Genomic DNA, 21,561 nt, shown 5'->3' on the forward strand with positions numbered 1-21,561 from the left:
TCTAGTGTTACATTACCAACAACTCTAGTGTTACATTACCCACAACTTTAGTGTTACATCACCCACAACTCTAGTGTTACATTGCCAACAACTCTAGAGTTACATTACCAACAACTCTAGTGTTACATTACCAACAACTCTAGTGTTACATTACCAACAACTCTAGTGTTACATTACCAACATCTCTAGTGTTGTATTACCCACAACTCTAGTGTTACATTACCAACAACTCAAGTGTTACATTACCCACAACTCTAGTGTTGTATTACCCACAACTCTAGTGTTACATTACCAACAACTCCAGTGTTACATTACCAACAACTCTAGTGTTACATTACCCACACCTCTAGTGTTACATTACCCACAACTCTAGTGTTACATTACTCACAACTCTAGCATTACATTACCCACAACTATAGTGTTGCATTACCCACAACTAAAGTGTTGCATTACCAACAACTCTAGTGTTACATTACCCACAACTCTAGTGTTACATTACCCACAACTCTAGTGTTACATTACCAACAACTCTAGAGTTACATTACCAACAACTCTAGTGTTACATTACCAACAACTCTAGTGTTACATTACCAACAACTCTAGTGTTACATTACCCACAACTCTAGTGTTGTATTACCCACAACTCTAGTGTTACATTACCAACAACTCAAGTGTTACATTACCCACAACTATAGTGTTGCATTACCCACAACTAAAGTGTTGCATTACCCACAACTCTAGTGTTACATTACCAACAACTCTAGTGTTACATTACCCAAGACTCTAGTGTTACATTACCCACAACTATAGTGTTGCATTACCCACAACTCTAGTGTTACATTACCAACAACTCTAGTGTTACATTACCAACAACTCCAGTGTTACATTACCAACAACTCTAGTGTTACATTACCCACAACTCTAGTGTTGTATTACCCACAACTCTAGTGTTACATTACCAACAACTCAAGTGTTACATTACCAACAACTCTAGTGTTACATTACTCACAACTCTAGCATTACATTACCCACAACTATAGTGTTGCATTACCCACAACTAAAGTGTTGCATTACCCACAACTCTAGTGTTACATTACCAACAACTCTAGTGTTACATTACCCAAGACTCTAGTGTTACATTACCCACAACTATAGTGTTGCATTACCCACAACTCTAGTGTTACATTACCAACAACTCTAGTGTTACATTACCCACAACTCTAGTGTTGTATTACCCACAACTCTAGTGTTACATTACCAACAACTCCAGTGTTACATTACCAACAACTCTAGTGTTACATTACCAACAACTCTAGTGTTACATTACCCACACCTCTAGTGTTACATTACCCACAACTCTAGTGTTACAATATCATCAACTCCAGAGTTACATTACCAACAATTCTAGTGTTATTTTACCAACAACTCTAGTATTACATTACCCAAAACTTTAGTGTTACATTACCAACAACTCTAGTGTTGTATTACCCACAACTCTAGTGTTACATTACCCACAACTCTAGTGTTACATTACCAACAACTCTAGTGTTACATTACCCACAACTCTAGTGTTACATTACCCACAACTCTAGAGTTACATTACCAACAACTCTAGTGTTATTTTACCAACAACTCTAGTGTTACATTACCCACAACTACCCACAACTTTAGTGTTACATTACCAACAACTCTAGTGTTGTATTACCCACAACTCTAGTGTTACATTACCCACAACTCTAGTGTTACATTACCCACAACTTTAGTTTTACATTACCAACAACTTTAGTGTTGTATTACCCACAACTCCAGTGTTACATTACCAACAACTCTAGTGTTACATTACCAACAACTCTAGTGTTAATGGTGTTACATTTCCCATAACTGGTGTTACATTTCCTGTAACTCTAGTATTACATTACCCATATATCTATAAAGACTTACTCACACATCTAGCAAACCTCTTTCACACATGATGACAGTACAATGTGTCAGTCAGATCAGATTCCATCAACTTAAATAACACAATCCTCTTATGAGTTTTCTTCGAAATCAATATAGAAGTGAGACAGAAAACCTGATCAATTATGTATTTCGTTGATGTGGTCTGTCTGCAGACTAAAAGAAAGATAACACACTTCAAGTAATATGTAGACTGGTATTTTGATCTGTACAGATGCCTTTAACGGGGCATCTATACAGTACAATTCCACATAGCCTCACACCCATTCATGTAAAATAGCTGAGCTTGCTTTTAAAACACAGCATACATACATTTACACTGAATTGAGTCAGATTTCTAGAATTAAGATCCAGGTTTTTACTAGACTGTACTTTTGTTCCATGCTCTTGGAGTACAAGGTCATATTGTCTGTTGTCCTAAACTGTAAAGACTATATTAGTTTCATGGTATTCAGGAGTATCAGGTCCTACTGTATGACCTACACTGTACTGACTGTGCTAGTTCCATGGTTTAGAATACCAGGTACTACAGTTGAGGACCTACAGTTGGAGTACCTGCTGTCCTACAGTTGGAGTACCAGGTCCCACAGTTGGAGTACCTGCTGTATTACAGTTGGAGTACCAGGACCCACAGTTGGAGTACCTGCTGTATTACAGTTGGAGTACCAGGACCTACAGTTGGAGTACCTGCTGTATTACAGTTGGAGTACCAGGACCTACAGTTGGAGTACCTGCTGTATTACAGTTGGAGTACCAGGACCTACAGTTGGAGTACCTGCTGGCCTACACTGTACATTCTGTACTAGATCCATGGTTCAGAATACGAGGTTCTACAGTTGAGGTCTTACAGTTGGAGTACCTGCTGACCTGCACTGTTTGCATTATTGAACAGCAGCCATTTGTCTGGATAACTGAACCTCATAATCAATCAATGATCATAGATTATGGAGACAAAAACAAAGTTGTTTAGCCCTCCTAATGATAGGATGCTGACTTATCCTCCAGCAGTAGCATTTCCACATTACAGTAATCAAACAAATTCTAACAATACAGACAGGTAAATTACAGGTAAATTACAGGTAAATTACCAGATTCAAATTACCCTAGGACATGAAATCTCTACTATGAAAGCAGCATGCAGTAATATAACACTATCTCTTAAATGAAGGCATTGTGTATAAAGAAGATCTTACTGTAGTTTTTTCAATAGTTTCATCATAATATATATATTTCAATCACATGCTTAGAACAGTAACAAGAGGCCCATTGGCCTTAACCATCATCTGACTATAGAAACTTGTAGATGATATAATAACAGTAGTAGTAATAGTAGGATCAGCTATCAAATGATAAAAACCGATAGGAATATTTCATTAAAGTTTCATAACAATTCCCACAACATTTCAGCTCAATGGCACCAGTACGATCATGAAGTTTTCAAATAGGTTTATCAGGATTGAAGTCATGGTGGCTATTTTGAATTATGGACTGACCAGAAAAATAACACCAATTAGTCAGGACCAATACAGGATCATTTCAAGCAAGTTACAGCTGACACCCACTGATGGGTCTTGAGAAGGAGTTTGAATTAGTTGCTGTTCAGGGAAATCATGATTGCGCAACATGTTACATAATTGCTGTCATGGCTGCCACATTGAACTTTTGACAAGGTCACAATGTAACAACAATTTGTTGGCTTCTGTTCCTGAACATTTCCAACGAGGTGGATGAAACATGACAAAAATGAAACATAATGGCTATAAGTCATCCTATCTACGTATTCAAATTTTCATTGTTCAAGAATCTTATGTGGAAAGAAAACAATTGAATTAGATACAATACTATATAAATATATATATAAAAGATTCAGAAGCACTAATGCCAAATCTGACGTGTTGTTAGAAATTATGTTAATATATATATATTGACAGCTATATGTGAAAGCAGCAGGCTATCAGAAGGGCCAAACTTCATCAAAATCATCAAAAATCAAAATGGTAATTGCTCTTTAATGGGTGACAGGAAATTTGACTTTAGAAGTTAACATGTTGTCCAATATCCACTGAAGTTTTTCCAATAACATTTTTGGAAATGAAAATCAACATGTACAATTGTATTTCAAAGACAGATTGCCTAACACATTGATAAAGGTACAAGGCTACCACTATCACTTCCACACTTAATTCATGTGCTCTTGATAAAAAATGGTTCCTGTTACAATCCTCAAAACAACTGTTATGCCACGAAAGTCTCTATTCTGATGAAAGGTAAACTACCACTGTCAAATGTCTGGCTAAAATGTTCGTATTCCCAATACTGCCAGAAATACAAAAGTGATTGGAGAGTGTTTCAAAAATAGTTTCTTTCACAGAAGAAATCCATATAAATATTCCCCTTTTTTATGCTGTTAGATTATTATTGATATTTAGAAGCTGTGATACCAAACTTCTAGAGACATTTAATGCAGATAAGCTTTAGAAAAACATGGCTGTGACTTTGCATCAAAGGAATTTTAAAATAATGGGCAGGAAGACTGCCTAAGAGGTTGTACAGTCTATGTATAGATTTATGATGGCTATTCATTGAAAACTCCATTAGGAACCAACAGACACATTTAATGGTGTAGCAATGAGCTTATAATGACTGAAAGCCTGACAAAATTATCAATTGACGAACAAGCTTTTTTATTTTGGTATAATGACTTGGCTAAAAACCCTTTGATTTATTTACGTCTAATAACTGAAAATGATGATTACTCTGTGATGCAATATTTTTATCTTTTTCTATTTTTGGAAAGACAACGAACTTGAACTATATCAGAGTTGACAACAACAAAATCCATTCTAGAATTGTGAACTACACAGGAGTACATTTCATGAAAGATATGTCTAGAGTTTAGATGAAATGAATTTCTGGTTGATAATGTTGTCATTAAGCTTGGTGAAATGATCTGTTTTCTTAGAGACATATGAGAACTAACTATCCCCCACTTTTGGCTCCTCACTAACAAACACATGAGAACTTACTGTGCTCCAATTCTGGTTCCCCAGTGACGAACCCATGAGAACTTACTGTGCCCTACTTCTGGTTCCCCAGTGACGAACCCATGAGAACTTACTGTGCTCCAATTCTGGTTCCCCAGTGACAAACCCATCAGAACTTAACTGTGCTGCAATTCTGCTTTCTGAATGACAAATCCATGAGAACTTACTGTGCCCCACTTCTGGTTTCCCAGTGACGAACCTATGAGAACTTAATGTGCTCCACTTCTGGTTCCCCAGTGACGAACCCATAAGAACTTACTGTGCTCCAATTCTGGTTCCCTAGTGACGAACCCATGAGAACTTACTGTGCCCTACTTCTGGTTCCCCAGTGACGAACCCATCAGAACTTAACTGTGCTGCAATGCTGCTTTCTGAATGACAAATCCATGAGAACTTACTGTGCCCCACTTCTGGTTTCCCAGTGACGAACCTATGAGAACTTACTGTGCTGCAATTCTGGGTCCTGAATGACAAACTCATGAGAACTTACTGTGCCCCACTTCTGGTTCCCCAGTGACGAACCCATGAGAACTTACTGTGCTCCAATTCTGGTTCCCCAGTGACGAACCCATGAGAACTTACTGTGCCCTACTTCTGGTTCCCCAGTGACGAACCCATCAGAATTTAACTGTGCTGCAATGCTGCTTTCTGAATGACAAATCCATGAGAACTTACTGTGCCCCACTTCTGGTTTCCCAGTGACGAACCTATGAGAACTTACTGTGCTGCAATTCTGGGTCCTGAATGACAAACCCATGAGAACTTACTGTGCCCCACTTCTGGTTCCCCAGTGACGAACCCATGAGAACTTACTGTGCTCCAATTCTGGTTCCCCAGTGACGAACCCATGAGAACTTACTGTGCCCTACTTCTGGTTTCCCAGTGACGAACCTATGAGAACTTACTGTGCTGCAATTCTGGGTCCTGAATGACAAACCCATGAGAACTTACTGTGCTGCAATTCTGGTTCCTGAATGACAAACCCATGAGAACTTAATGTGCCCCACTTCTGGTTCCCCAGTGACAAACCCATGAGAACTTACTGTGCCCCACTTCTGGTTCCCCAGTGACAAACCCATGAGAACTTACTGTGCCCCACTTCTGGTTCCCCAGTGACGAACCCATCAGAACTTACTGTGCCCCACTTCTGGTTCCCCAGTGACGAACCCATGAGAACTTACTGTGCCCCATTACTGGCTAACTTGTTTTAATATTTTTAGAAGAGCTTTTCTGACTTTGTCCATCAGTAACCCAAACAGTAACAGCTCTGCACTTACCTGTATATGATAAGTATGCTGACTTCATATTCCCTATGGCAAAGATTCCATTTATAAAGAGTAACCTGTCTGTTCTCCAATCATATGGTGTTCACAGTTGAATAAATATTAAAAGACTTTTTCCAAATTACAATTTCTTTGAAAGAAGTGGACATATGATTTACAAATGGTTTTCAAGAGATTAAGTTGGTGAAAACTATGGTTGGTTTCTTTGGAAAACATGATCTCCAGTGAATTATCTGCATTTAAGAACATCAGAACATTTTCCATCAAAAAATAAGAAGTTAACAGGTTTTTCTTATATAGAACATTTAGATTTCCCACTTTAAATGGGACAATGTAGATTTCAATTATGTATCATTTGTGCCTGGATCTTGTGGAGAGTTTATCACTGGATCTAACTGGAAACCAGTCTTGTGCAATATGAACTTAGATGTGCTTGATGTCGGTATGAAATACTTGTTATTTAATTGGAAATTACTGAATTTTCACTTTCAGGATTTCACATCATTTAGACTGGTTTACATAGTGTGTGTTGTAAGGGCAGAAAACATTTATCTTTATGAACAACCCAACTCAATGTCAATTTGTCAACATTTCATTCTTTTTCAGTAATTATGAATTTGAACAATGATATCATTGACACTTAAATCATCCAGTACTACTGAACTCAGTGTGGTGCTGGTCCTTCTATAGACATTGTCTGGAAACTCACACCTTCCATCTGGGGTCAGGATGAGACCTCTTTTTAAACATTATATAGAAGATTTTACAAAAGACACACAAATGAATAGCATCTTTTAGCACAAATCCAGAATCAAACACAGTAGAGCCAAACACTGAATTATAATTCAAATGGAGAGAGCCTAAACATCAGATCAGGTTTCTTGGGTGACTGATGAATCATCACTGATTTTGTCCTGACATTATATAGACTTCATATTTTAATTTCCTTCTTTCTTTCTGATCTAACCAAAATTTGATCTTGATCCAGAGAACATTGACCTCACTGCTGCTATTGATCTGCCACCCAAGATTTCCACACTATTTGCCCACACATCAGGTAGCTGTGGATTGGTCATCGATCACAGTATTAGCCGTTAATCAAAGTAAGGAATATGCCATGATGGTATTCCTGTAATAGCATCCACTTGAACAATATGCAATCCAACTCAACCACTCGATGCAAATTTCATCACACGAGACTGCTTAAGTCATTCTTTTTTCTATACAGGATATCAGATGTTAACTTTAATTATTTATTTGATCACTGTATATCAAAATTACATCATTTCAGTATAAACTAAATATATATCCATTGGTTTTAGTGTTCCCATGACTTAGCATCTACAGCTTTTACAGACTATACATCAAATAACTCACTACAGTATGTTACAATGGGCCATAATCAGATCTATTTTTTACTTCGTTCTGAAATTTTTAATGATCCATATTTAAATGCTGATCTAAATGAAATTGTTTCTAGGATATTTCAGACCATCTGTATACATGATTTTTGAGAGCCATCTGTGTACAGGATGTTTGAGTGTCACCTATATACAGGATGTTTTAGTGTCACATGTATAAAGGATGTTTGAGTGTCACCTATATACAGGATGTTTGAGTGTCACCTGTATTTAGGATGTTTGAGTGTCACCTGTATACAGGATGTTTGAGTGTCACCTGTATGCAGGATGTTTGAGTGTCACCTGTATACAGGATGTTTGAGTGTCACCTGTATGCAGGATGTTTGAGTGTCACCTGTATACATGATGTTTGAGTGTCATCTGTATGCAAGATGTTTTAGTGTCACCTGTATACAGGATGTTGAGTGTCACCTGTATACAAGATGTTTTAGTATCACCTGTATACAAGATGTTTGAGTGTCACCTGTATACAGGATGTTTTAGTGTCACCTGTATACATGATGTTTGAGTGTCACCTGTATACAGGATGTTTGAGTGTCACCTGTATACAGGATGTTGAGTGTCACCTGTATACAGGATGTTTGAGTGTCACCTGTATACAAGGTGTTTTAGTGTCACTTGTATACAGGATGTTTGAGTGTCACCTGTATACAGGATGTTTGTGTGTCACCTGTATACAAGATGTTTTAGTGTCACCTGTATACAGGATGTTTTAGTGTCACCTGTATACAGGATGTTTGAGTGTCACCTGTATACAGGATGTTGAGTGTCACCTGTATACAGGATGTTTGAGTGTCACCTGTATACAAGGTGTTTTAGTGTCACTTGTATACAGGATGTTTGAGTGTCACCTGTATACAGGATGTTTGTGTGTCACCTGTATACAAGATGTTTTAGTGTCACCTATATACAAGATGTTTGAGTGTCACCTGTATACAGGATGTTTTAGTGTCACCTATATACAAGATGTTTGAGTGTCACCTGTATACAGGATGTTTTAGTGTCGCCTGTATACAGGATGTTTGAGTGTCACCTGTATACAGGATGTTTTAGTGTCGCCTGTATACAGGATGTTTGAGTGTCACCTGTATACAGGATGTTTTAGTGTCACATGTATATAGGATGTTTGAGTGTCACCTGTATACAAGATGTTTGAGTGTCACCTGTATACAGGATGTTTTAGTGTCACATGTATACAGGATGTTTTAGTGTCACCTGTATGCAGGATGTTTGAGTGTCACCTGTATGCAGGATGTTTGAGTGTCACCTGTATACAGGATGTTTGAGTGTCACCTGTATACAGGATGTTTGAGTGTCACCTGTATACAGGATGTTTTAGTGTCACCTGTATACAGGATGTTTGAGTGTCACCTGTATACAGGATGTTTGAGTGTTTGAACTGCAGGGCTGATTTTTATAATGGGAATTTTTCAAATTGCAATCGATGACAAAAAAGGAATAAAGAAAAAAGGTAAATGTAATATAATGTATTATATGTTATATACTATATATGTACTCCACTCTTATGTCAATCACAATTCTACACATCACATTTTGTCTAATAGATTAAACAGGCAATGTAGGTCAAGGTATGAAATTAACTCTCGATCATAGCCAATCACACTGCAGTGTTGTACACCTAACAGTAATATCACCTTTACTTGACTAAAGTACAGACATACAACATCACAGAGCTAAACTTGAAGGTTAACCAACCAACGAGTCAGGCAGACCATAATGTGCCTTTATTACTCGACCCATATCATATTTACACGCAAAAACAGTCGGTATGCTTTACTAAACTATCAAACTAGAAACTGAACCTTAATTATTGTTAATGATTTACATTTGACATCAAAAGATCTGTTCACTTGATGATACTGCAAATCAAAGTTAACCAGGTGATGTGTAAAAATACCAATTATGTAATTATAGAAGATGAAAAACATGTAACAGACCAACCAACGCTGTATTATATTTACAAAACACAGAATTATACTTCAGTAATCTGTAGGTCCAACATTAATATAATCTACTGATCTCCTCCCTGGTCACAGATTTGAGGGCAAGTATCACCTTATCTAAAAGTGTTAGACCAATATTAACATAGTGAATGGTTACCTTTAGGATATGTATCCCATCATAAGTTACCACTGTTGTACGTTTATTGAACGACTTACCTTAACTATCTGTAGGCCTAATGTATTGTCATCAGGATTACTTCTTTCATTGAAAACAAATCGCACTGTTTTCTCCCAGTCTATTCTTAGTTCTTTTATATGATTTTCTGCTAAACTGATCCAAACCTGAAAGTGAAAAGATAAAATTACTTCTTTCATTGAAAACAAATCGCACCGTTTTCTCCCAGTCAATTCTTAGTTCTTTTATATGATTTTCTGCTAAACTGATCCAAACCTGAAAGTGAAAAGATAAAATTACTTCTTTCATTGAAAACAAATCGCACCGTTTTCTCCCAGTCTATTCTTAGTTCTTTTATATGATTTTCTGCTAAACTGATCCAAACCTGAAAGTGAAAAGATAAAATTACTTCTTTCATTGAAAACAAATCGCACCGTTTTCTCCCAGTCTATTCTTAGTTCTTTTATATGATTTTCTGCTAAACTGATCCAAACCTGAAAGTGAAAAGATAAAATTACTTCTTTCATTGAAAACAAATCGCACCGTTTTCTCCCAGTCTATTCTTAGTTCTTTTATATGATTTTCTGCTAAACTGATCCAAACCTGAAAGTGAAAAGATAAAATTACTTCTTTCATTGAAAACAAATCGCACCGTTTTCTCCCAGTCAATTCTTAGTTCTTTTATATGATTTTCTGCTAAACTGATCCAAACCTGAAAGTGAAAAGATAAAATTACACTATAGGAATAGTGTATAATGCAAGCCGAGAGTGAAGACAACACAAACAGCCCCTTCCTAATTCATGATTTATTCGTGCATCACGTTGTTGACATGTTTCAGATCTAAGTCATAGGAACAGTGTTATCATTTCTCAGTCCCATATCATACAAGTACGATAAAATCCAGTTTTAAATACTGACAATTACCAATATCTAGATTTAAAATAATGCATAATACTTTAAATGTTTTGGGTCACATTTGTGACAATAAATTTTAGGCAACAGATAACTACTTGTCACATGATCACTGGTGACAGTCACCTATATTTTGTGTATGACTTTCTAGTCATCCTAGGATTTACAACAATTGGTGAAATAGTGTAATACCTGAAGTACCTTGATGGTGCATTTCACTAGCACTTGGTTTGTATCTGAAAGATATTTACCAGCACAACAAATCTATAACCTTAACGAAACAAAAACAGTAGAAAATAAAAAAACTCGTACAGGGAGATAACCAGGTAATCTTCAGCCATTAATTAGATCACAGAAAACAAAGATGGACGCCCAACAGTATTCAATAAAGCCTATCAAGGATTGTCAACACAAATTACACAGAAGATGGAACATCAACATCTAAGGTATCTTGGAATCCTGATGCTCCCATCTCCTATGTCATTTGTAAAAAGGGTAGAAGATAATTGGCATTGTCCTTAAAGATAAAATGACATTAAGTATACCTATACGGCAGATAGACGTGAAAGCCTGAAACTTGAAGATTAAAATATCTTACATCAAAAATTGGTTTGGAAAATTTACAGAAAAATCTCTGTTTCTATGGTTGTGTGCCTGGTTGAAGTGTTGTTACATCTATCTGGTCTTGGCTTGTTCGCGATTCAGCCGTAATTAGAACACTATAAGCAACAAGTGGGTGTAAATGACTGCTGGAGGAGTATGTCTCTCCAGGTAGAATCTCCTGTGACATAAAGCTTCCGGCTTCTCCACAGAGATCCTAATCACAAAATATCAGCGTGGGTGTTCAGGATTTCTTTATACATGATTCCAATGATTTTCTGTTTCGGGAACCTGTACATGGTTTTATATGCTAATGAAAGCCACTCTGAAGCAACCATTGATTTTTTTGTGCTTTGTTTAGTTTTGTAGACTTTCTCTCTTCCAGGAATATATATCAACCAAATAGGAAATAGAAATTGTTGCTAAAGATAATACCTAGAAATGCTATCTTTTTTGAAATATTGGGTATTTTTTCTTCAGTGAAACAACCGTATCACTGGCTGTAGGATTATGAAACTTGTTAAAAATCTCCTTTGTTTGAAAAAGTGTTGAGTGTTTCTGTCTAATACAAGATTTTCTTACAGAGAAGCTAAACGTGACATTTGTAGGTAACACCTTTATAATGTCCCATCTAGGAGACAAGAGAGAGCATTGTGAAATGAAAATTTAACTTATTGTATAATGTGTTAACTGAAATAATGTATGAATTTATCTAATATTCTGATCTCTGTAAACATATTCAATGCCAGTATCAACTACGTTAAAGCTTGGACCTTTTTATCTGAAACACTTTCAGCAAATTTCAGAATTTCCGCAGCTTTGTACTGTTCATTGGTATGAATGATGGATTTTTCTTTATCTATTACAATCTTCTCATGAATAGCTTGAGTCAATATGAGGGTTTCCTTGTTGTAGCTGGTGACTAACTCACTGAACCTCATTCTGGAGGCCCATTGCAAAGTATCTTCACAAATAAAGGTTGGGCTTCCCTGGAGGCCTATATCACATGTTTGTGTGACTCTATAATTTATAGCAGGTTTGTGTGACTATATAATTTATATCAGGTTTGTGTGACTATATAATTTATATCAGGTTTGTGTGACTATATAATTTATATCAGGTTTGTGTGTCTATATAATTTATAGCAGGTTTGTGTGTCTATATAATTTATATCAGGTTTGTGTGACTACATAATTTATAGCAAGTTTGTGTGACTATATAATTTATATCAGGTTTGTGTGACTACATAATTTATAGCAAGTTTGTGTGACTATATAATTTATAGCAGGTTTGTGTGACTATATAATTTATATCAGGTTTGTGTGACTACATAATTTATAGCAAGTTTGTGTGACTATATAATTTATATCAGGTTTGTGTGACTATATAATTTATATCAGGTTTGTGTGACTATATAATTTATAGCAAGTTTGTGTGACTATATAATTTATAGCAAGTTTGTGTGACTATATAATTTATATCAGGTTTGTGTGACTATATAATTTATATCAGGTTTGTGTGACTATATAATTTATATCAGGTTTGTGTGACTATATAATTTATATCAGGTTTGTGTGACTATATAATTTATAGCAGGTTTGTGTGACTATATAATTTATATCAGGTTTGTGTGACTATATAATTTATATCAGGTTTGTGTGACTACATAATTTATAGCAAGTTTGTGTGTCTATATAATTTATATCAGGTTTGTGTGACTATATAATTTATATCAGGTTTGTGTGACTATGTAATTTATATCAGGTTTGTGTGACTATATAATTTATATCAGGTTTGTGTGACTATATAATTTATAGCAGGTTTGTGTGTCTATATAATTTATATCAGGTTTGTGTGACTATATAATTTATATCAGGTTTGTGTGTCTATTTAATTTATATCAGGTTTGTGTGACTATATAATTTATATCAGGTTTGTGTGACTATATAATTTATATCAGGTTTGTGTGACTATATGATTTATAGCAGGTTTGTGTGACTATATAATTTATATCAGGTTTGTGTGACTATATAATTTATAGCAGGTTTGTGTGTCTATATAATTTATAGCAGGTTTGTGTGTCTATATAATTTATATCAGGTTTGTGTGACTATATAATTTATATCAGGTTTGTGTGACTATATAATTTATATCAGGTTTGTGTGACAATGTAATTTATATCAGGTTTGTGAGACTATATAATTTATATCAGGTTTGTGTGACTATATAATTTATATCAGGTTTGTGTGACTATATAATTTATAGCAAGTTTGTGTGACTATATAATTTATAGCAAGTTTGTGTGACTATATAATTTATATCAGGTTTGTGTGACTATATAATTTATATCAGGTTTGTGTGACTATATAATTTATAGCAAGTTTGTGTGACTATATAATTTATATCAGGTTTGTGTGACTATATAATTTATAGCAGGTTTGTGTGTCAGTATTATTGGTTGTAAACACAATGTACAGCCTCAAACATGTAATATTCTACAGAAACATGTGTCCTGATGTTGGATGGTTTGTCATACATTCCTTCCTTGTACTGATTATTTTTTATCTATCCATCAATCTATGTAAATCATCAATGACTTAAATGATAAACTGAGTTACTATATGGTAACAGTGCTGGAGACCTTTCGATATTAAGATTTTAATCACGATTGGTACAGTGTCAGTGTTGGTGACATCAGTTTGCCATCTCTATGCGACTTTGTTGACAACATTCTTTATTCAGTGGCAATATAATACAAGCCTAAGACAGATCGCTGTTGGGTTTAAATGTTACCGACCTCCTCCGGGACCAAGGGAACCTGATTATTTTTTCTGAAGACGTGGATATTGTATACTAAAACTTAAAGAGAAAGAAACCATCTAAAGAGGTGTTTTGGTGGAAAAGATTATCTGTTTTATTAAATCTACAACACTTAGTCAGATCCCAGATCAACATTGCTGTGTTATTAACACAGAGATATCCCAATCCAATATTCTGTATCTCATTCACTGCATTCATATAGTACTGTAATAATCTGACTTTCATTCAAGGAAACAGTTATACATAAGTTGTATCCGGGAAAGCATGTAATAACTTCAGTAATACATTCTTCAATTTCTGAGTCGTGAGCACAATCTCTCAAAACTTTACCTGAATATTCTGAAACATTCTTCCGTACCTGTTTACTGAGGAAATGATATATCAAATTAATCATATATTACTTGTTTGTTGGATTAATCATCCAATGAAAAGCCAGGGTTATTCAAGGCACTGCATTCTTGCATCAGCTGGTTGGTAACTCACTGAACACCATGCAGGAAGACCATCACAAAGTAATTGAGATGCCCATCCTCTATTTCCCAAGATATATTATGAACAACAATGGGTAATGGACCACAAGGCAATTTAACACCCTAGCATCTGATGATGGTGGCTAAAAGAAAAACTACACCCACATATTTTGACTTTATACAAAAAAGCTTTCTCCGTACAAACAAAGGGTGATTTCATACCATTCATGTCAAGGTTAGTTCTGTTCCATGACCCTGACAACCATACTCTATAATGAAGACTTGAAATTATACAAAAGTACAGGTAAACAGATTATTGTTAATTACCTTTCTACGGAATCCATCCGGTATGCCAAGTGGTAACCTAGAAACGGCTTGCATAGCATCTTTCCATTGGTCGAAGGCACTGTCACCAAGAGGAGGCTCCAGACTGAACCGCAGCCTCGTATCAATTCCTGAAAAGTAACAAAATCACTATCTTTCAGGATTTAGAGAAATAATGGTTTTTTTTCAAATCATTCTTAATGCAGCAAAAAATTAGGATGGTTTGCACAGAAGAATAAAGAGTCTTTTTTCATTGATTTTACATAAAAACCAGTACCCACTGTACCCATGTGTTTGTTTTTTTACACTATGTACAATAAATGTGTCTCAGAATAAAAAAAGACCACAGATAGCTCTGTTAGTAATAAATGGCTTAGTCAACATGGAAATGATGTAACTCTACTAGAAATTTGTCAATTAGTCCTAGAATTTCTGGTTTGAAAACCTGACAATCTTATTTTATATGAAAGACCTAGTTTGGCACTTTTCCATCAGATGTTAAATCTGTGTTCTGTGGAATCGGAAATTCACATGCCTCGCAGACAGACAAGGGATCATTAACTCCCCGCAATATGCAAATATATCTCATTAAATACATGGATCTCAGAAAAGGCAAACTAAAAAATATGAAATAGAAGATGTTCCAATTATTTTACTTCATAAAATGTTGCATAGTAACAAAATCTGACTCATACCCTCTGTATTAATGGTAGCTTAGTTTATTTCATACAGCTAGTGAAAATATCACAGTGCCTGAAGACAAGAGCACTGCCGAAATCACACAAACTTTCCAAATTCATAATTGTAAAGACTGTCAAGATGTATCCTGGCTTGTTCTAAATATGTCATTAATAACAGACACGTAACAGGATAAATGTCTAAGCATCAACTAACATATTGTCTTCAGTGTATGTTTTTTCTGATTACAGATGTACTGTATAACTTTGTCTTCAGTGTATGTTTTTTCTGATTACAGATGTACTGTATAACTTTGTCTTCAGTGTATGTTTTTCTGATTACAGATGTACTGTATAACTTTGTCTTCAGTGTATGTTTTTCTGATTACAGATGTACTGTATAACTTTGTCTTCAGTGTATGTTTTTCTGATTACAGATGTACTGTATAACTTTGTCTTCAGTGTATGTTTTTCTGATTACAGATGTACTGTATAACTTTGTCTTCAGTGTATGTTTTTCTGATTACAGATGTACTGTATAACTTTGTCTTCAGTGTATGTTTTTCTGATTACAGATGTACTGTATAACTTTGTCTTCAGTGTATGTTTTTCTGATTACAGATGTACTGTATAACTTTGTCTTCAGTGTATGTTTTTCTGATTACAGATGTACTGTATAACTTTGTCTTCAGTGTATGTTTTTCTGATTACAGATGTACTGTATAACTTTGTCTTCAGTGTATGTTTTTCTGATTACAGATGTACTGTATAACTTTGTCTTCAGTGTATGTTTTTCTGATTACAGATGTACTGTATAACTTTGTCTTCAGTGTATGTTTTTCTGATTACAGATGTACTGTATAACTGTCTTCAGTGTATGTTTTTCTGATTACAGATGTACTGTATAACTTTGTCTTCAGTGTATGTTTTTCTGATTACAGATGTACTGTATAACTTTGTCTTCAGTGTATGTTTTTCTGATTACAGATGTACTGTATAACTTTGTCTTCAGTGTATGTTTTTCTGATTACAGATGTACTGTATAACTTTGTCTTCAGTGTATGTTTTTCTGATTACAGATGTACTGTATAACTTTGTATAACTTTGTCTTCAGTGTATGTTTTTCTGATTACAGATGTACTGTATAACTTTGTCTTCAGTGTATGTTTTTCTGATTACAGATGTACTGTATAACTTTGTCTTCAGTGTATGTTTTTCTGATTACAGATGTACTGTATAACTTTGTCTTCAGTGTATGTTTTTTCTGATTACAGATGTACTGTATAACTTTCTTGTCTTCAGTGTATGTTTTTCTGATTACAGATGTACTGTATAACTTTGTCTTCAGTGTATGTTTTTCTGATTACAGATGTACTGTATAACTTTGTCTTCAGTGTATGTTTTTCTGATTACAGATGTACTGTATAACTTTGTCTTCAGTGTATGTTTTTCTGATTACAGATGTACTGTATAACTTTGTCTTCAGTGTATGTTTTTCTGATTACAGATGTACTGTATAACTTTGTCTTCAGTGTATGTTTTTCTGATTACAGATGTACCGTATAACTTTGTCTTCAGTGTATGTTTTTCTGACTACAGATGTACTGTATAACTTTGTCTTCAGTGTATGTTTTTCTGATTACAGATGTACTGTATAACTTTGTCTTCAGTGTATGTTTTTCTGATTACAGATGTACTGTATAACTTTGTCTTCAGTGTATGTTTTTCTGATTACAGATGTACTGTATAACTTTGTCTTCAGTGTATGTTTTTCTGATTACAGATGTACTGTATAACTTATGTCTTAACTTTGTCTTACAGTGTATGTTTTTCTGATTACAGATGTACTGTATAACTTTGTCTTCAGTGTATGTTTTTCTGATTACAGATGTACTGTATAACTTTGTCTTCAGTGTATGTTTTTCTGATTACAGATGTACTGTATAACTTTGTCTTCAGTGTATGTTTTTCTGATTACAGATGTACTGTATAACTTTGTCTTCAGTGTATGTTTTTCTGATTACAGATGTACTGTATAACTTTGTCTTCAGTGTATGTTTTTCTGATTACAGATGTACTGTATAACTTTGTTTTCAGTGTATGTTTTTCTGATTACAGATGTACTGTATAACTTTGTCTTCAGTGTATGTTTTTCTGATTACAGATGTACTGTATAACTTTGTCTTCAGTGTATGTTTTTTCTGATTACAGATGTACTGTATAACTTTGTCTTCAGTGTATGTTTTTCTGATTACAGATGTACTGTATAACTTTGTCTTCAGTGTATGTTTTTCTGATTACAGATGTACTGTATAACTTTGTCTTCAGTGTATGTTTTTCTGATTACAGATGTACTGTATAACTTTGTCTTCAGTGTATGTTTTTCTGATTACAGATGTACTGTATAACTTTGTCTTCAGTGTATGTTTTTCTGATTACAGATGTACTGTATAACTCTTGTCTTCAGTGTATGTGTATGTTTTTCTGATTACAGATGTACTGTATAACTTTGTCTTCAGTGTATGTTTTTCTGATTACAGATGTACTGTATAACTTTGTCTTCAGTGTATGTTTTTCTGATTACAGATGTACTGTATAACTTTGTCTTCAGTGTATGTTTTTCTGATTACAGATGTACTGTATAACTTTCTTGTCTTCAGTCAATGTTTTTCTGATTACAGATGTACTGTATTTCTCAGTGTATGTTTTTCTGATTCAGATGTACTGTATAACTTTGTCTTCAGTGTATGTTTTTCTGATTACAGATGTACTGTATAACTTTGTCTTCAGTGTATGTTTTTCTGATTACAGATGTACTGTATAACTTTGTCTTCAGTGTATGTTTTTCTGATTACAGATGTACTGTATAACTTTGTCTTCAGTGTATGTTTTTCTGATTACAGATGTACTGTATAACTTTGTCTTCAGTGTATGTTTTTCTGATTACAGATGTACTGTATAACTTTGTCTTCAGTGTATGTTTTTCTGATTACAGATGTACTGTATAACTTTGTCTTCAGTGTATGTTTTTCTGATTACAGATGTACTGTATAACTTTGTCTTCAGTGTATGTTTTTTCTGATTACAGATGTACTGTATAACTTTGTCTTCAGTGTATGTTTTTCTGATTACAGATGTACTGTATAACTTTCTTGTCTTCAGTGTATGTTTTTCTGATTACAGATGTACTGTATAACTTTGTCTTCAGTGTATGTTTTTCTGATTACAGATGTACTGTATAACTTTCTTGTCTTCAGTGTATGTTTTTCTGATTACAGATGTACTGTATAACTTTGTCTTCAGTGTATGTTTTTCTGATTACAGATGTACTGTATAACTTTGTCTTCAGTGTATGTTTTTCTGATTACAGATGTACTGTATAACTTTGTCTTCAGTGTATGTTTTTCTGATTACAGATGTACTGTATAACTTTGTCTTCAGTGTATGTTTTTCTGATTACAGATGTACTGTATAACTTTGTCTTCAGTGTATGTTTTTCTGATTACAGATGTACTGTATAACTTTGTCTTCAGTGTATGTTTTTCTGATTACAGATGTACTGTATTACTTTGTCTTCAGTGTATGTTTTTCTGATTACAGATGTACTGTATAACTTTGTCTTCAGTGTATGTTTTTCTGATTACAGATGTACTGTATAACTTTGTCTTCAGTGTATGTTTTTCTGATTACAGATGTACTGTATAACTTTGTCTTCAGTGTATGTTTTTCTGATTACAGATGTACTGTATAACTTTGTCTTCAGTGTATGTTTTTCTGATTACAGATGTACTGTATAACTTTGTCTTCAGTGTATGTTTTTCTGATTACAGATGTACTGTATAACTTTGTCTTCAGTGTATGTTTTTCTGATTACAGATGTACTGTATAACTTTGTCTTCAGTGTATGTTTTTCTGATTACAGATGTACTGTATAACTTTGTATTCAGTGTATGTTTTTTTTCTGTATAATTTCAGATGTACAGATGTACTGTATAACTTTGTCTTCAGTGTATGTTTTTCTGATTACAGATGTACTGTATAACTTTGTCTTCAGTGTATGTTTTTCTGATTACAGATGTACTGTATAACTTTGTCTTCAGTGTATGTTTTTCTGATTACAGATGTACTGTATAACTTTGTCTTCAGTGTATGTTTTTCTGATTACAGATGTACTGTATAACTTTGTCTTCAGTGTATGTTTTTTCTGATTACAGATGTACTGTATAACTTTGTCTTCAGTGTATGTTTTTCTGATTACAGATGTACTGTATAACTGTGTCTTCAGTGTATGTTTTTCTGATTACAGATGTACTGTATAACTTTGTCTTCAGTGTATGTTTTTCTGATTACAGATGTACTGTATAACTTTGTCTTCAGTGTATGTTTTTCTGATTACAGATGTACTGTATAACTTTGTCTTCAGTGTATGTTTTTCTGATTACAGATGTACTGTATAACTTTGTCTTCAGTGTATGTTTTTCTGATTACAGATGTACTGTATAACTTTGTCTTCAGTGTATGTTTTTCTGATTACAGATGTACTGTATAACTTTGTCTTCAGTGTATGTTTTTCTGATTACAGATGTACTGTATAACTTTGTCTTCAGTGTATGTTTTTCTGATTACAGATGTACTGTATAACTTTGTCTTCAGTGTATGTTTTTCTGATTACAGATGTACTGTATAACTTTCTTGTCTTCAGTGTATGTTTTTCTGATTACAGATGTACTGTATAACTTTGTCTTCAGTGTATGTTTTTCTGATTACAGATGTACTGTATAACTTTGTCTTCAGTGTATGTTTTTCTGATTACAGATGTACTGTATAACTTTGTCTTCAGTGTATGTTTTTCTGATTACAGATGTACTGTATAACTTTGTCTTCAGTGTATGTTTTTCTGATTACAGATGTACTGTATAACTTTGTCTTCAGTGTATGTTTTTCTGATTACAGATGTACTGTATATATTTGTCTTCCTTTTATGTTTTTTCTGTGATTACAGATGTACTGTATAACTGTCTTCAGTGTATGTTTTTCTGATTACAGATGTACTGTATAACTTTGTCTTCAGTGTATGTTTTTCTGATTACAGATGTACTGTATAACTTTGTCTTCAGTGTATGTTTTTCTGATTACAGATGTACTGTATAACTTTCTTGTCTTCAGTGTCTTGTCTTCAGTGTATGTTTTTCTGATTACAGATGTACTGTATAACTTTGTCTTCAGTGTATGTTTTTCTGATTACAGATGTACTGTATAACTTTGTCTTCAGTGTATGTTTTTTCTGATTACAGATGTACTGTATAACTGTCTTCAGTGTATGTTTTTCTGATTACATGTACTGTTCTTGTCTTCAGTGTATGTTTTTCTGATTACAGATGTACTGTATAACTTTGTCTTCAGTGTATGTTTTTTCTGATTACAGATGTACTGTATAACTTTCTTGTCTTCAGGGTATGTTTTTCTGATTGTCACCTGTAAGTTTGGTACATTGCTGTATATTGACAAGGTCACTTGTATGTTTGGTACATTGCTGTACTTTGACAAGGTCACTTGTATGTTTGGTACATTGCTGTATATTGACAAGGTCACTTGTATGTTTGGTACATTGTTGTACTTTGACAATGTCACTTGTATGTTTGGTACATTGCTGTATATTGACAAGGTCACTTGTATGTTTGGTACATTGCTGTACTTTGACAAGGTCACTTATATGTTTGGTACATTGCTGTATATTGACAAGGTCACTTGTATGTTTGGTACATTGCTGTACTTTGACAAGGTCACTTGTATGTTTGGTACACTGCTGTATATTGACAAGGTCACTTGTATGTTTGGTACATTGTTGTACTTTGACAAGGTCACTTGTATGTTTGGTACATTGCTGTATATTGACAAGGTCACTTGTATG

At 34.3% G+C, this 21,561-nt stretch overlaps 1 protein-coding gene across 1 annotated transcript in view; it reads right to left on the reverse strand.

Moving 5' to 3' along the window:
• The window catches only part of LOC132558810 (TBC1 domain family member 30-like), a 76,232-nt gene that overhangs the window by 18,314 nt on the left and 36,357 nt on the right, over nucleotides 1-21,561 (reverse strand). The window contains exons 3-4 of the mRNA XM_060223419.1: nucleotides 14,977-15,104; nucleotides 9,888-10,013 (exon numbers count right to left, since the gene is read on the reverse strand). Coding sequence (XP_060079402.1) covers nucleotides 9,888-10,013; nucleotides 14,977-15,104 — 254 coding nt within the window. The remainder of the gene's footprint in view (nucleotides 1-9,887; nucleotides 10,014-14,976; nucleotides 15,105-21,561) is intronic.

Source organism: Ylistrum balloti, unplaced genomic scaffold (genome assembly GCF_031769215.1).
Source record: "Ylistrum balloti isolate Yb309-2 unplaced genomic scaffold, AGI_CSIRO_Ybal_v1 Utg370828, whole genome shotgun sequence".
NCBI lineage: Eukaryota > Metazoa > Mollusca > Bivalvia > Pectinida > Pectinidae > Ylistrum > Ylistrum balloti.